Source organism: Pongo pygmaeus, chromosome 11 (genome assembly GCF_028885625.2).
Source record: "Pongo pygmaeus isolate AG05252 chromosome 11, NHGRI_mPonPyg2-v2.0_pri, whole genome shotgun sequence".
NCBI classification, from domain to species: domain Eukaryota; kingdom Metazoa; phylum Chordata; class Mammalia; order Primates; family Hominidae; genus Pongo; species Pongo pygmaeus.
Window position 1 is genome coordinate 36344975 of NC_072384.2, and position 16496 is coordinate 36361470.

Below are 16496 nucleotides of genomic sequence, written 5' to 3' on the forward strand. Positions count from 1 at the left end.
CTATTTATTTTGTGAATTCACATACATTTGTAAGAAATAGTAGATTTCCCTTGTGTCTTTTACTCAGTTTCTCCAAAGTTTACATCTTGCAAAACAATAGTACAATTGCACAAACATGATATTGACATTGATGTAGTTAGATCCAGAGCATTTGTATCACCACATGATCCCTCATGTGCCTGTTTATAGACACACCCATACTCACCATCCCTGACTCGTGGCGACCACTAATCTGTTCTTTATTTCTATAATTTTGTCATTTCAAGAATGCTATATAAGTGGAATCATTCAGTAAGCATCATTCTGAGTCTAGTGTCTTTCACTGAATGGACACTTTCTTGGTACTGATCTAGGTTGTAATTATCACAGAGATCAGCAGGGCTCAGGATGGAGGGCCTTGTTTTATTTAGTGCATGAGTCATTTGAATTGCATTTGAATTGTTAAGATTTCTCCATGCTGTTACATGTATCAATAGTTTGTCCTTTTTAATTACTGAGCAATTAACCATGGTAGAGCTGTGGCATTGTTTAACCATTTACCTGATGAAAGACATCTGTGTTTTTTTCCAGTTTGGGGCTATGATAAATAAAACTATAGCGAACATATGTGTACACATTTTTGCATGAAAAAGTTTTTATTTAACCGGGATAAATGCCCAAGGGTGCAATTAATGCATCGTATGATAGCTGCATGTTTAGTTTTGTAAGAAACTACCTGTTTTTAAACTGGTTGTACCATTTTGCATTCTCACTAGTAATGTACGAATGAGTCAGTTCCTCTGCATCTTTGCAAGCATTTAGTGTTGTCATTACTTTTTTGTTTCATCATTCTGATAGATGAATAATGTGCATCTCCTTTTTCAAGTGTGAATTTTATGATTTTATGAAAGCCACACAGAAGTCAAGTATTTGTAATGAAAATTTAGCATCCAAAATGAGATATGCCATAAGTGTAAAATATACACTGGGTTTTGAAGACGTACCACAAAAAAATCTTAGTTTTTTTTTTATATGAATAACATATTGGAAGGATTATAAGACACATGGGCTTAAATAAAATATAACAATTAATTTCACCTGTTCCTTTTAACTTTTTTTTGATGTGACTACTAGAAAATGTAAGACGGCCTGGGAGATCACACTATTTCTATTGGACAGTACTGGTCTAGGCTGTAATTATCACAGAGATCAGCAGGGCTCAGGATGGAGAGCCTTGTTTTATTTAGTGCATGAGTCAGCAAACATTCTGTGGAAGGCCAGCAGCTTGTAAATATTTTAGATTTTGGGACCATGAAGTTTCTGTTGCAACTACTTAATTCTGCTGTTGTAGTACAAAATCAACTATAGATAATACAATATTTAAATGAATAAGCATGGCTGTGTTCCAAGAAAATTATTTACAAAAGTAGACAGTGGGCCCAAGGTTCATAGTTTGCCAATCCCTGGTAATAAATACAAACAAACACACAAGAAGACAGTTAGCTTTATAAGAATGGCTCTATCAAATATGCTCCAGTCAAGAAACAAGAAAACACCATAGGTACTTTAACAAAAGAAATTTAATAGGGAATTGTTTATACAGAAGATGGAAAAGCTGAGAAGCTTGGCAGAGGGTGGTAAACCATCTCTCAAATTAGCAACCACTGGAAGCTGCTACCATTCCTAGACTTGGAGGGACAATCAGAAGGAGCAGAGTTGTTTTCTGAGTTCATCTGGAGAGTCATGTTGGAGACTGTCAGTCAGGGTCTAGGACTGCAGAATAAATGGCTGTCCAGTGGCACCAGACACTGGGGGAGGTCTAGTAGCTTCCAGGGTTTCTCTTTGCTTCCACCACTCAGTCTTCTGTCAGTGCCCTGTAGCAGATAACCTGTATTAGGGAGGGACTCTGGGAAATGTAGTTCCCTGCAATTCAAAGCAGAGCCTGGGAAGCATAGGGAAAGGATCTGAGAGCAATGCCATTTTAGTCAACAGATTAAAGCTAAAATTAAAGGGAAGTAAGGAGCTTTGAGCTAGCCTGGTGGCCAAGAACAGAAGCATTTTGTGCAGATATCTCTTTCCTTTGCGTGGACTCTTTTTCAGTAGTTTTACTATTAAATCCCTCAGGGAAAATGGTTAGTTAAGAAAGAATAAGATAAAAGGCCCAAGAGTCCTCAGATAGAGTTATCAGTCCTGTCAGTAAATCGTCAGAAGCATGGGAGATGTGATGGCAGTGATGGAATGCTAGCTGGCAGTTTGTAGTTGGAGGAATTGTGACATTTTTTCCCTGTGGGTATGAGCCACCTACATAATAAGAGATTGGTAATAGGAAAACAGCATTTCACTTCAAATTCGACAAATGAACAAGACATTTCTCTTCTTCCTTCTAGTTTTTTTTTCCTTCTTCTTTTACTATCTGAAATAAGGTAAAATTTCAGTTTTGCTTCAATCCACTCCTGAGTTCCAAGAACTGAGTTGGAAGATGTTACGAAAAAGGCCATTGATTACACATTCTTATCTTTGAAATGACATCCATTTGTTGAAAAGTCCCTCCTTGGGTCCTCACTTTTACAGATGTCTTTAACACTCATTTATTTGCATTTGTTTTATGAGAGAAACTCTTTTGCCTTTTCTGTTTCTCTGTAGGTAACATTCCTGGACGCGATCTGTCACCTCACTCTCTCCTCAGGAGAACGGGGGAGGCTAAACTGATTGGTGGTGGATTTGGGAGAAGAAGCTTTGCATATGTGGCTTTCCAGGCTCTTTCTCAGAAAGTGTGCACTGGAATTTGCTCTCCTTTGTGGGTTAGAGACCTGACTGCAGTGTAGCCATGCTTTTGTTCACCCTGAGGCAGGATGGGGTTTAGTATCATTAGCAAGGCTGCTTCGCTGAGGATAGTACATTTCTATCATAATCAGCATTACCAATTATAAAAGTCATACTTAAATCTCCCTGCAGCTGATTTCTGGATTTTTTTCTATTGATTTCAAATTGAAGAGGAGAAACAGAGTGTGATATATTTCTTAAGTTCCTCAAAAACCTTCAAAATTAGCACCTTATTTCATTATAATAAGGCCTAGCAACATATATTAGCATACCTGTATTAAAAATGGATATTTAATACATAGCCCATGCCAGGTACTCTGATAAAAGTGTACACACACACACACACACACACACACTTCCTGTTCTTCCCACACATAGTCAACTTAATATTCTCCCAGTTTTCTTCATCTCATCAAATAATACCTCTCTCTACTCAGCATTTCAGGCCAAATATATAATTATCACTGGCTCCTCATTTTTGCCTTGCTGACGATATATTATCCGTATGCAAACCCCTTCAGCTTTAACTCCAAGATGTATTCCATCTAACCACATATCAACATCAACACCACTATCCTTCTATGCCAGAGGGGCCCACCACTGTCTCATTCCCGGAGTCCTGCAGTGGCCTCCTGTCTGAACTCATTCTTCCATTTTGCTTATCCTAAGTCATTGTCTGTGCAGCAGCCACAAGGATGAAGTAACCCATCCATACCAGTCTTCTGCTCAGAAACTCTTCTTCTGAGAGTTCCCCGTTAGAGTTACAGTCTACCCAGTCTTTTCATGAAGCTGGGAAGATCCAACTACCAGATGGCCCTGCCTCTCTCTTTTTTCTCACTATGCCTCCCTTCACACTGGCCTTTTTGCTTTTCCTTAAAAGCATAAAATTGGTCTATATCTTAAGAGTTTTGTGTGTGCCACGATTTTTGCCCCAAATGCTCATTCCACAGATTTTGCCAGACATTTTTCTCAACTGAAACATAATCTCTTCAGAGGAACCTTCTCTGATCTTCGTATTTCAGTGCATTGTCCCAGCTCATAGGACATGGCTCTGTCCATCACTCTGTTTTATTTTCTTCCTGTTCATTGTTTGGAATCTTATGTGTGCATGTGGATTATTTAGGGTAGGCTGAGTCCTGGTAAGAAATAGATCCCCAAATAGTATACTAATACCACTTTTGTGGATTTTTTATTTGCACACACTCAAAGTTGGTTGGCAGACAGCTCTCTTCTGTGTGAGAATTCAGGGTCCCAGATGCTGTTCATCTTGTGGCTCTGCTATTCCCTAGAGTCTGAAGTCAACAGAAGGAGAAAATGAGTATGTGGGAAGCATTCTCACTTCTTAAAATATTTAGCCCAGAACTGATATATATCACTTCTGTTCAAATTCTTTTGGTGATAACTCATCACATGGCTTCATCTACTTGCAAGGAGGTTGGGGGTAATAGGGAAGAGAGTTCCTGACTGACAGGTTGCACACTACCAATTATAATATATTATTAAAGGAGAAAAATAGATTTAGTTAGATATCAGCCATCTCTGCCACATCTACTCCTCTGGACACAAATTTCTGTGCATAACCTTTTTGTCACATAAAGAATACACTCAGCCCCTCCCCAGGTGAGACAGATACTGCTTCCATGTCAAAGTCCAGAATCTGAGCAATGCTCAGTTCTTTCCATGAGGTCCACATGTTTTTTCTTGTGTTGTGATCATTCAATTAAAAGATGAACTATCCTTCTAGCACTAATATAAAATGATAGAACAGGGATGGCAGATGTACATGATAATTCCTATTCAGAGAAGGGAAGATTGAGAAACACACACACTCAGCAGTCCAGGGCAGCGGTGGAGCCTTTGGGACAGGGAATATGAAGATTCTCTGCTTTTCCAGTGGAGGAAGTTCTTGTTTAGAACCTAGATCCCATTTTGGAAGAGTCCTCTTCTACATTGTTCCCTATAGTTCCTTGCTTTGCCCTCTAAGAAGATCTGTCTTGTCCACTTTCTTCCATGGCCACATCTGAAGTGAGTTTGGGAAGTATCTCTGCTTTAGCTGTGCCGTTTCTGCACATGGTTTCTTGCTCGTAAAACTTTGGGAAAAGGATTACCTTAAAAATTTAAGAGTCCATGGTTTTTTATAGTACTAGGCTCATGGCTTCTTTGGCAATAAATTTCCCTCAAAATGTACTAGCCTTTTGATCTGTTTGCTTCCATTCAATGTTGTGTGTCTATCCCCCCACCTCCAGGTATTTCTTATGTATCCTTCTTGAGTCTACTTTGCTTCTTTGCTTCCTCAAACCCGTGCTGCTCACCCTTAGCCTTATTAAGGCCACCTCATGGCCATCTGAAACAATATATTTGCAACACTCATACTCTTACTGTTGTTTCAGCCAAGTCTATTTGTTTAAATTATAATTTTCTGATAAGGATTTGTCTTCCTTTTTCACTCTCGTCTCTTGATATTTAGGGTCATTGATCATTTGTCCTTTTTATCTCAGCATTTTCCTTAGTGTTTGTCAATTTTCCCCCGAGGTTTTCAGTTTTTCATAATACATTGGAAAAGGCAGCAGCCATAATCCAACACATTCCAATCTGCAAAAGTCAAGCTTCTTGAGCTATGGGTTTAGTTTGGTGTTTGGTCAGCCTTTCCCATTATTGCAGGCAGCAGCGTTCACAACTATTTTGTAACTGTACAATGTGGGTATTTATATTTCTAGCCTGTGATATCTGTTCCATGCCATTCACTGCATGGTTATTAAATTAATTCCACATATTTTGGTTACATTAATGGTAGCACCAAAATCAAGTACACACTTCTATATTTTTAAGTATAGTGCTAGCTGCTGTAACAAACAGGCCTCATCATATAATGGCTAAGCCCACAGATGGCTCTTTCTCTCTTAGAGAGCAGTCTAGGGAAGGTCTTTCTGGTTGGCATGTGTCTTTCCTCCAAGTAGTGATTCTGAGACTCAAAAATCTTCCATGTGGCAGCTCCTCTATTCCTTAGGACTTTATCATTGCATCCAGCTCAAAGAAGGAGAAAAAGAAGAGTGAATTACACCCCACACCTGATTTCTTGAAGCCTTTGCCCAAAAGGAACGCAAATTTTACTCACATTCTGTTGGCAAAAGTTGTCACATAGCCATATATATATGCATGAGGAGCTGAAAAGAAAGGTAATCCTCACTGAAGAACTGCTTCCCAGTAACAAACATGTGCTATGAAAGAGGAAATAAAGGTTTTGGTGGACTCAGCCACCTTTGCCACAGTATGTGTGCATGCATGTGCTGCAGTTTCTGTCTATCCTGATTAAAATGTATACTCTAGGAGCACAGGGACTTTTATACCAGTGTTTGTTCACTGGTATATTCTCAGGGCACAGAACAGTGTGTTGCTGAGGGTACGCACTTAATACATATTTGTAGAATGAATGACAATAAGATTAATAAGGGAGACACTGGGGTTTATAGCCCTGACTCTGGCACTCATTGGCCTTGTAAACTCAAGATACTTGCTTCAATTTCTTCATCATCAGAGAGGAAAGTCATATTATCCACCTCATGAAGTAAGGACTAAATTAGTTAATGTACATATATTGCTTATCATAGTTCCCTGCACATAATAAGCATTCAATAAATGTTAGCTAGTCTTGTTATTATTATTCCTATATGTATATATCTACACATATGCTTCATATCATGAATTTTTAGGGTAATTAAAGTTTCATTTCTAGAATCTAAATAGATTTCATTATTAAAATGATTGTTTTTGGACCTAATTAGGAGTTTGGTGTCAAAGCAATGCAGTGGTCTGGATTCATAAGCTTAGAGGATTGTCTTCCAACCTGAAGCAAACAGAAAGACTCAAGTATGAGCATGTGGAACTTTATACACTGCATTGGTTAGACAGCCATGCTGATAAAATTATATAACAAATGGCAGGAATCCCTGTTACTGTTAAAACTGGGTGTGAAGAAAATTGCTTGTAGATAAAATTTCATAGGAAATATAAATTATTGACAGGCTTATCAACAATATCAGCTGCCTTAATATAATATGTCACTTAAAGGGAAATTTCATTGTTGCTCCAGAATGTAGATATTACATTATCTTTGCCATACTATAGGCAACACATTTAGGAAATGAGAAAACATCCAAACTTTCAATTATTTAGTAAATGTTTATTTAACACCAACCATGTTCCAGTTACTATGCGAGGCACTGGTATTACAGGGATAAACTGGACAGAGATAGGTAATAGTCTAGAAGGTATATAAGCAAGTAAATGAGGCAATGCAATGCCAGGAAATAAGTGCCATCATAAGAAAGAGCCCAGCATGCTGTGGACGCTCAAGGTGGGCAACCTACCACAGTGATGGGATGCTGGAGGTTTCCCAGAGGCAATCGTTTCTAAGCTCAACCTAAAAAGTAGGTAGGAACTAGTCAGGTAGATGATGCTTTGATTCTTTCTGATGACTTAGAATTGATATTTTGTTTGTTTTGTATTCAGTTATTTTAGAAGATATGGAAAAATATATAGATGTACCTATAAATGTTTCATATCCCTCCAAGCAAAGAAAACCCCTGTTAATATTCTAGTTTATTTGATCTCTGTAAATTTTATGTAATTAAAATATATAAAATATGCATATACAATATTCACCTATTTTGTTACTTAGATGTTATAAGCATTTTCTGATGTCTTTGTAAGCATTTTTTTTTTTTTTTTTTTGAGAAAGAGTCTTGCTCTGTTGCCCAGGCTAGAGTTTAGTGGCGTGATCTCGGCTCACTGCAACCTCTGCCTCCTTGGTTCAAGCAATTCTCCTGCCTCAGCCTCCCGAGTAGCTGGGACTACAGGCAGCTGCCACCATGCCAGGCTAATTTTTGTATTTTTAGTAGAGACCGGATTTTACCATGTTGGCCAGGCTGGTCTCGAACTCCTGACCTCAAGTGATTTGGCCACTTCAGCCTCCCAAAGTTCTGAGGTTACAGGCACCATGCTGAGCCTGTAAGCATTGTTCTAATGGGTAAAAAATATCCCATTTTAAACATAGATCCCACCTTTACCCTATTGTTTTATATTTAGATTATTTCCATTTTTTCACATCTTAAAATTCAGTGGGAATTAATATTCTATCTTAAAACATTCAAAGATATACAAACATACTTGTCATAATATAGCAAAGTCTGCATCTCCTGAGGATAATCTGAAAAATAACATGAAGGAAGAATTAATTCTCTTTGCCAACTATAACTGCAAAAGTAGAATATCCCAATATGTATTACCTCTCTAGATCCAAGGGGTCTTTCAAGTTGCTGGTCAGTATTGAAGTAGTTCATTGCGGGATTTCTCAGAGCTGTCAGGGTGTTAGGGTGCATTGTTTATCTACAAGAGAGGAGGTATATCATTAGGCCGTGATTTCCTAAGTTAGTTGATAATGGTACCCTGTTTTTATAGTGCGCCTGATAGCACTAGTGTTCCACGGAGCATAGCCATGGAAATAATTAATTTATTATAACTTTGAGGAGCTGGTTGCCTGTTGAACAATTATAGGAGCTAATAGGGAAGAGGTATGTCTTCATTCAGCTTATATTGGTCACATATTTGTGATCTGTATAAGACTGTGCTACACTACGTGGGGTACACGCTGTTATATGAGAAGCGGCTCCTGCCCACAAGGATTTTCTAGTGCATCAAATGTATCAAGATAATCTACGTGTGGGTTTTGCATGTGTGGGTGCGTGCATGAGTGCATGAGTGTATGTAGAGAAGGTTGGGTAGTATAAACACAAACATTGTTTACATTGTATACAGACAACAAGAGATACTCCAGGAAGGGACATGCATAATGCTTAGAGAAAGGAAAACTCACAGCTCACTGAAAGGCTTAGGAAAACATATTTTAATATACACATAGATTTAAAGATGGTTTCTTTGATGCTTTTCATTTTTAAGGATATGGAGTATGAGACTAAGTTTATCCAGAATATAGTCAGACATATTAGTAAGAAGTAAGAAGGGTATGGCCCAGTAGGCACGAGTTTAGGCTGTGTATCAGAAAGTTTTGAGTGTGAATATGAGCTTGAATTTCAGAAGCTGTGAGATCTTGAACAGACACTTTAACGTTGCCAGGTATCAGCTGCCCACAAGGAGAGGCTCAGTATGTTGGGAGGATTTAGTGATAATGTATTTTAAGCACTAACACTCAATAAAAGCTAGGCTGTAGTTCTTACAAAATGGTCTCTTACAGCAACTTAGATGGAACTGGAGGCCATTACTCCGAAGTTACTCAAGAATCAAAAACCAAGTGAGAGCCACATATTCTCATTTGGAAGTGGGAGCTAAGCTATGGGTACACAAAGGTATACAGAGTGGTATAATGGACACTGGAGACTCAGAAATGGGGAGGATGGAAAGGGATGAGGGATGAAAAACTACCTATTGGGTACAGTGTACACTATTTGGGTGATGGGTGCGGTAAAATCCTAGACTTCACCACTATACAATTATCCATGTAATAAAAAATCACTTGTATCCCTAAAGCTATTGAAATAAAAGAATTCAAAATAAATAAGTAAATTTTTAAAACCACTAGGTTGTAGTTCTTACTATTGTTATTGTATTAATAATTCATATTTATACACCCACCACCTTCATAACATGAAAAACTAGAGTGCAATTAGCAGAGGCCAGGCACAGTGGCTCATGCCTATAATCCCAGAACTTTGGGAGGCCAAGGTGGGTGGATCACTTAAGATCACGAGTTCGAGATCAGCCTGGCCAACATGGTGAAACCCCGCCTCTACTAAAAATACAAAAATTAGCTGGGTATGGTGGCGGGTGCCTGTAATCCCAGCTACTTGGGAGGCTGAGGCAGGAGAATCACTTGAACCTGGGAGGTGGAGGTTGCAGTAAGCCGAGATCATGCCACTGCACTCTAGCCTGGGCGACAGAGTGAGACTCTGTCTCTGAATGAATGAATAAATAAGTAAATAAACAAACTAGCAGAAAATATAGACATATCATTGTCTTCTGAGAGTAGTCTCTCATTTTTTGCTAGAGCCCATGGATTTTGTCACACTTCGCCTCAGAGACAGTGTGACAGGGATGGAACCAGACTGTAATCTCCATGTGGACAAGCATATGAAAGTTTTGTTCATCGGTACGTATCTAGGGACCAGCACAGTACCTAGCTCATAATAGGAGTTCATTTAATATATTAAAAAACAAGCATAACAAAATATATTTAACAAATAAAATAATAACAAATAATAACAAAATATATTCAAAAAGAAGAATAACAAAATGTATTTATTTGTTAAATACATTTTGTTATGCTTCTTTTTGAATATTTGCCTTTAAATTACCCATGTTGCCTCATCACTTTCCCTTACCCATGTCTTAAATCATTGGCCAACCATGGCATGCTTTTTTTTTTTTTTGGCCGGGGGTAGGGGATAAGGTTTTGCTCTGTCACCCAGACTGGGATGCAGTGACATGCTCACTGCTCACTACAGCCTCAACCTCCTGGATTTAAGCAATACTCCCACCTCAGCTTTGACTAGCTGGGACTACAGGCATGCTCCAACATGCCCAACTAATTTTTGTATTTTTTTGTGGAGACAAGATTTTGCCATGTTACCCAGACTGATCTCAAACTCCTAAGCTCAAGAGATCCGCCTACCTCGGCCTCCCAAAATGCTGAGATTACAGGCGTGAGCCACCACACCCAACCCATGGCATGCTTTTCAATGAACTGGGATAGAATCTGAGGTCTCAACACAGCACTCCAAGAACACCCTACTAATAGAGTGAAGTTGGGACATGAAGTTAAAAAAAAAAATTGCCGTTTAGTGTTGATATTTGACCTCAGGTCTTGTCTGGCACATAGATGCTTCACTTTGACTTGCTTGTCTCTACTTAAATGGCATTTCCTCAAAAACAGGGACCCTACCCTGTCTTAGTTATCTCTATATATACTTGCAACCAGTACTGTACTAGACATATAACTGGTTCACATCTGGTGACTTAACCCATAACATTTTGTACCTATCCCAGATCTTCCCAAAAAAGGAACAGGCATCTCCAGCAGATGTTCACCAACAAACCGGGGATAGCTTATTCTCTCCCTCTCTCTCTCAGAATAGCCTCTTGACTACCTTAGAGTGTGTTAGGACACTTAATAAACTTGGCTTTTTCACACAATTTGGTACAAAAGTTCTTGTAGGCAGGCCCTAGTTGGCTTCAAATCCTGATAATGATAAACCTGAGGTGCTCCTCTATCACATAACTGTATTTCTGAAAAATTGCTTGGAAGGTAGATTTTAGAAAGCAGATTATAGTTTAAATGTGCATTGGAGTCATTTAATAGATCATTTACAATGCATAAAAGTATCATGTAATATGTTTAGTATCCTTTAATTTATCATTGTTAGAATTCTGATTTTCATGTCTAGTAAAATTAAGATTATGTGCCATCCTTGGGAATGAACCATACTGGATAGCTGGAGTTTTCAAGGTTTTCAGATTATTTTCTTTATGTATTTTTAATGGCCACTTCAGATGGAAATATCTCTAAAACATCTTTATGTTTATCTGCCTTATTAAACAGAGGATACTGGGCAGAATTTAATTTTTCCAGTGATTCAAGTTCATTGTTATGTGGAATAGCTAATATTTGCTGAAATTAAATTACATCAGTTAGTTATTACTTGATAACAAGTACTCTAAAACTCAGTGGCCTAAAACAATAAAATATTATTGTATATGTGTCTACATGCCAGCCAGGTGGTTCTGCTGATACTGGCTAGACCTAGCTGATCTAGGCCGAACTTGCCCTGACATCTCTAGTCAGTTAGAGAGTCTTCTAGAAGCTGGCTTTATCTAAGATGGTTGTAAGTGGTGTGACTCCTCTGTGCTCCAAGTGGTCCCTCTTCTTCCAGCAGGCTAGCTCAGGCCTGTTCAGGTGGCAGTAGCAAGGTGCTAACACAGTGAGCAGAAGTGCACAAGTCTCTTGAATCCTCTCTTAGAACTGACAGTCACTTCCACCACATCTTTTGGCTAAGGTAAGTAAAGAGATTGTCAGCCCAGTTTCAGGGGATGGAGAAGCAGACTTCACTTCTTGATGGAATTGTTGCAAAGTCATATTGCAGAGGGAGTAGATACAGGGAGGGTTGACTATTTGGAGTTTTTAGATATTATTTTTATTTATTTATTTTTTTGAGTCAGATTCTCACTCTGTCCCAAGAGCTGGAGCGCAGTGGCACTATCTCGGCTCACTGCAACCTCTGCCTCCTGCGATTCTCCTGCCTCAGCCTCCCAAGTAGCTGGGACTACAGGTGTGCACCATCACACCCAGCTAATTTTTTTAACACTTTTTTTTGTTGTTGTTATACTGTAAGTTCTAGAGTACATGTGCATAATGTGCAGGCTCCTTACGTAGGTATACATGTGCCATGCTGGCCTGCTACACCCATTAACCGGTCATTTACATTAGGTGTTTCTCCCAATGCTATCCCTCCCCCCGTCCCCCACCCCACGACAGGCCCCAGTTTATGATGTTCACCACCCTGTGTCCAAGTGTTCTCATTGTTCAATTCCCACCTAGGAGTGAGAACATGCAGTGTTTGGTTTTCTGTCCTTGTGATAGTTTGCTGAGAATGATGGTCTCCAGCTTCATCCATGTCCCTGCAAAGGACATGAACTCATCCTTTTTTATGGCTGCATAGTATTCCATGGTGTATTTGTGCCACATTTTCTTAATCCAGCCTATCATTGATGGTGCTGGGAAAACTGACTAGTTATATGTAGAAAGCTGAAGCTGGATCCCTTCCTTACACCTTATGCTAATTTTTGTATTTTTAGTAGAGACGGGGTTTCACCATGTTAGCCAGGATGGTCTTGATCTCTTGACCTCCTGATCTGCCCGCCTCAGCCTCCCAAAGTGCTGGGATTACAAGTGTGAGCCACCACACCCAGCCAAATTTTCTTTTTATTTATTTTTAAATTTTTACTTTAGGTTTTGGGATACATGTGCTGAACATGCAGGTGTTTTACATAGGTATACATGGGCCGAAGTGGTTTGCTGCACTTATTAACCCGTCATCTAGGTTTTAAGCCCTGCACGCTTCAGGTGTTTGTCCTAATGCTCTCCCTTCCCTTGCCCCTAACCCCGCCAACAGGCCCCTGTGTGTGATGTTCCCCTCCTTGTGTGTCCATGTGTTCTCATTGTTCAACTCCCACTTATGAGTGAGAACATGCAGTGTTTGGTTTCTGTTCCTGTGTTCAGTGTTAGCTGAGGATAATGGTTTCCAGCTTCAGCCATGTCCCTGCAAAGGACATGAACTCATTTTTTTATAGCTGCATAGTATTCCGTGGCGTACATGTGCCACATTTTCTTTATCCAGTCTATAATTGATGGGCGTTTGGGTTGGTTTCAAGTCTTTGCTATTGTAAATATTGCTGCAGTAAACATACATGTGCATGTGTCTTTATAGTAAAATGATTTATAATCCTTTGGGTACATACCCACTAATGGGATTACTGGGTCAAATTGTATTTGTGGTTCTAGATCCCTGAGGAACCGCCACACTGTCTTCCACAATGGTTCTTTCTTAAAAGAGCTCTACAACGTGCTACAATGTTGTCTAGGAAGAATGAGCTCCAGAACTCTCAGGCCCTGATGCTAATTGGTCTCAGAAGTCTGTGAACTTTGAGCTTTATCGTTTCCCTTTTTTGGAAGTTGCGTGTCTCTTATCATTAGGCCATCTTTGTTATCTTTGCTGTTGATGTACCTACTTCTAACAGCCATTTAACCATACCCATCTCTTTTCTCATTTTACTTGACTAGAAACCAATTGACCTACATCTGTTAGGGACGTATGTAAAGTAATTCTCAGTAATTTCTGTGGCATGAGGAGCTCTCCTTTTTTGCAATGCAGTTTTGTTGCCTAGAATCTTAAATTTTTTTGCTAGTAGAAGACATTGTACAGAGGCATGTTTCTAGATGGCCAGGGTGAGGTTCTAGAGAAGAGATATGTCATAATATTTTTTTATTCCTCATAAATGAAAACATCTTACACTTTACACTCTTAAGTTTCAAGGGAGTGGAGAGGGATAGTGTTTCTGTTTTTTTTTTTTTTTTTTTTTTTAAACCATTCTATCCTCAGATCCTACCAACTTGTCTAGGGCTCATGATAGGTGGTAGAATGAATGAATAAATACACTGATGATTTGTAGTAGCTCTAAACCCAGGTAGACTGGTGAAAATCCCCAGTGCTTTCTGTGTTCTTAAAAAGTATCCCAGGCAATACTTCCTTGCCTCTGAGGGGTATTAGAAGGATTAACTAATGTCAGGAAAGGGCTTTGATATGCCTCAATGAAGGGCATCCCATAACTATAATGTTTTGTTGTTATAACACTATAAAATGCTTTTTGGGACATATAGCTTACATATTTTCCATAAAATTAATCCATAAATCATGTACAAAATGTATCAAATCCAAAAGCAATAGCTTTGACCTTAGAATTGCTGCAGCAGTAGTTTGATGATATACTACCTACCACATCAGCAGTACTCTAAAGTACATAAAATGTGCTTTCATATATTCAAAATGTGCAAACACTTAAAACAAATGACTAGGTGCTTTAAAAAAGTGATTCAGAGTTTTTTATACATAATGCAGGTATTTTAAATACATTATCATGAATGCTGCAATTCTTATTTATTTTCACTAATGCACATGAAATACTCACTCTTTATATCAAAACATTCCATAGAACTACCTTACAGTTTCTTTCTTTGAAAGGTAATCTTCATTTCCTTATGCTTCCTGCTTAATAGCTATATACAAATGTCCACAGAGCTTTTAATGAAATGTCAACATGTATAATCTTTTCGTTACATCTTTGTTTTATGTCACCAACATGGCAAATAGAATACTTGCAAATTTTTTAATGGAAATATTCATTTCTCCTTCTCAGTTACACTATCAAATTTATGAGTAACTATATGAGAATGAAGGAAATATATTATCATTACTAATGTTGTCAAAGACTGGTTATTCATTTCAGTATACTTGAAGGAACTATTATGGCTTATAAATATAATTTTCAGAAATATAAAAAGACATACCTGTTTCAAGTAGACTCTTGCTTAAATAAGGCTGTTTTCCAATACCTCTATTACTGTACGGTGCCTGTAAAAGAACTGCAAGTTTAAATCAAAATGGTGTGCACATTCTTTTCCCAGAGGGACTTAGCCAAGTACGGGAATATTGCTGAAAGGGTATCTGTGGCAGACACAAGGTAACTTTTAAATATTTGCATAGTGTAATACCAGACAGCAGGTTTGGAAGTACAATTACTCATTTATACTGGAGTTCTTGTCTGTCCGCACAGTGGCTGGGCTGAACCTTTCTCTGTCAACTTATGTCTCATTTTATTGAGAATGTCAAGACCATTTGGTATAAATTACTTTCACTACTTTCTTCTGAAACCTTGCTCACATCACCTCCCTTCTCTCTTCCTTCTCTGAGAAGAAGGTGTAGTTACAAAATTCTGCTGTTCATGAAACATTGTTTTCTGACTCAGTGTTCCTAAAGCCTTTGTACATTGGTTAGCATAGCTACTCCATAATATTTTGCATTAACATTATTTTTGACTAAGTCTTTTTTTTCCCTAAGGGATTCCAAGCAATCTGAGGGCAGAGATGATATCTTAAATATCTATTTCTGGCATTTCTGATATAATTCTGACATCTACATTTTCTACATAGCAGTTACATAACCCTGAATTGAATTAAGTTTACATATGTGAGTACTGCAAATAGTACTATTCCAACTCTGAATATTTTTTGTTTACATATTAAGGCGATCTAAATGTAAATGGACACTAGATTCTTAGCTTAGACTCATGAAGAGCTGTATGAAAATGAAGGTCATGTTTTTGAACTGATTATATATATGTATGTATACGTATGTATATATATACACACACACACACATAGAGAAGGCATGTTGTGAATACTGTACTTTTGTTCAAAAAGGACAGGGCTTTATGAATCTAGTATATTTTTCCATGTAAATACAGTCTGCTGTTATCATTTTTCACACTTCTGTGTCTAAAAAGAGGTCTTATTTTTATTTCCCAACAGGTCTTGATCTGACAGGTGGGGAATTGCAGAGGTGGAAATCACAGTTCTGCTTTTTTGCCTCTTTTTCTTTGTCTTTTAAGAAGATAAATATGGATTTATTTGGCTAAAGTACTTTCTGCACGAACAAATTGTATCTTAAGATTTTTTTTTCTCACATTTTCAACTGTGTGATAAAGTGGCATAAACAGTGTAGTTATATTAGCTGGATGTCCTATATAGAGTATGGAAAAAGGATATTAAGAAGACATTACAAATAACTTTTATGGACATTAAGGAGGATGTTTTAAGTCACAGATGATGGATTAATGGAATCCTTGTTGGCCATGTCACCTATGAGAAGGATAATCCCAAATATTTTATGTGTGAAGATTTTCATGTAATGTTTAGCAAAAATAAAAAAAAGTTTTGTTGATTGCTTCCTTTGGAGAATCAGATAATTATTATTATTATTTACTTTGTAAAATTTTAACATAGGATAGAACTCTAATCCATAGTATTTCCTTATTATGCATTTTGGGCCCGAATTGGGCCTATGGTGGTA

The 16496-nt window shown here is 38.1% G+C and overlaps 1 protein-coding gene and 1 long non-coding RNA gene across 7 annotated transcripts in view; one reads left to right on the top strand and one right to left on the bottom strand.

Moving 5' to 3' along the window:
- The window catches only part of THSD7B (thrombospondin type 1 domain containing 7B), a 906384-nt gene that overhangs the window by 261423 nt on the left and 628465 nt on the right, over positions 1 to 16496 (top strand). The window contains exon 1 of one of the 5 annotated variants that reach the window (XM_063647425.1): positions 9879 to 9964. The exons of the other annotated variants lie outside the window; for them this stretch is intronic. Coding sequence (XP_063503495.1) covers positions 9910 to 9964 — 55 coding nt within the window. The 5' untranslated portion in view covers positions 9879 to 9909. Of the gene's footprint in view, positions 1 to 9878; positions 9965 to 16496 lie in introns of those variants that run through there. 5 annotated transcript variants of the gene reach the window in all.
- On the bottom strand, positions 1580 to 15031 carry LOC129031999 (uncharacterized). Of its 2 annotated transcripts, XR_008501173.1 has the most exons (4): positions 14936 to 15031; positions 8088 to 8187; positions 5918 to 5966; positions 1580 to 1853 (listed from the first exon to the last, which is right to left on the bottom strand). It is a non-coding gene; the product is annotated as an uncharacterized LOC129031999 (long non-coding RNA). The 2 variants fall into 2 exon arrangements; XR_008501174.1 differs by lacking the exon at positions 5918 to 5966.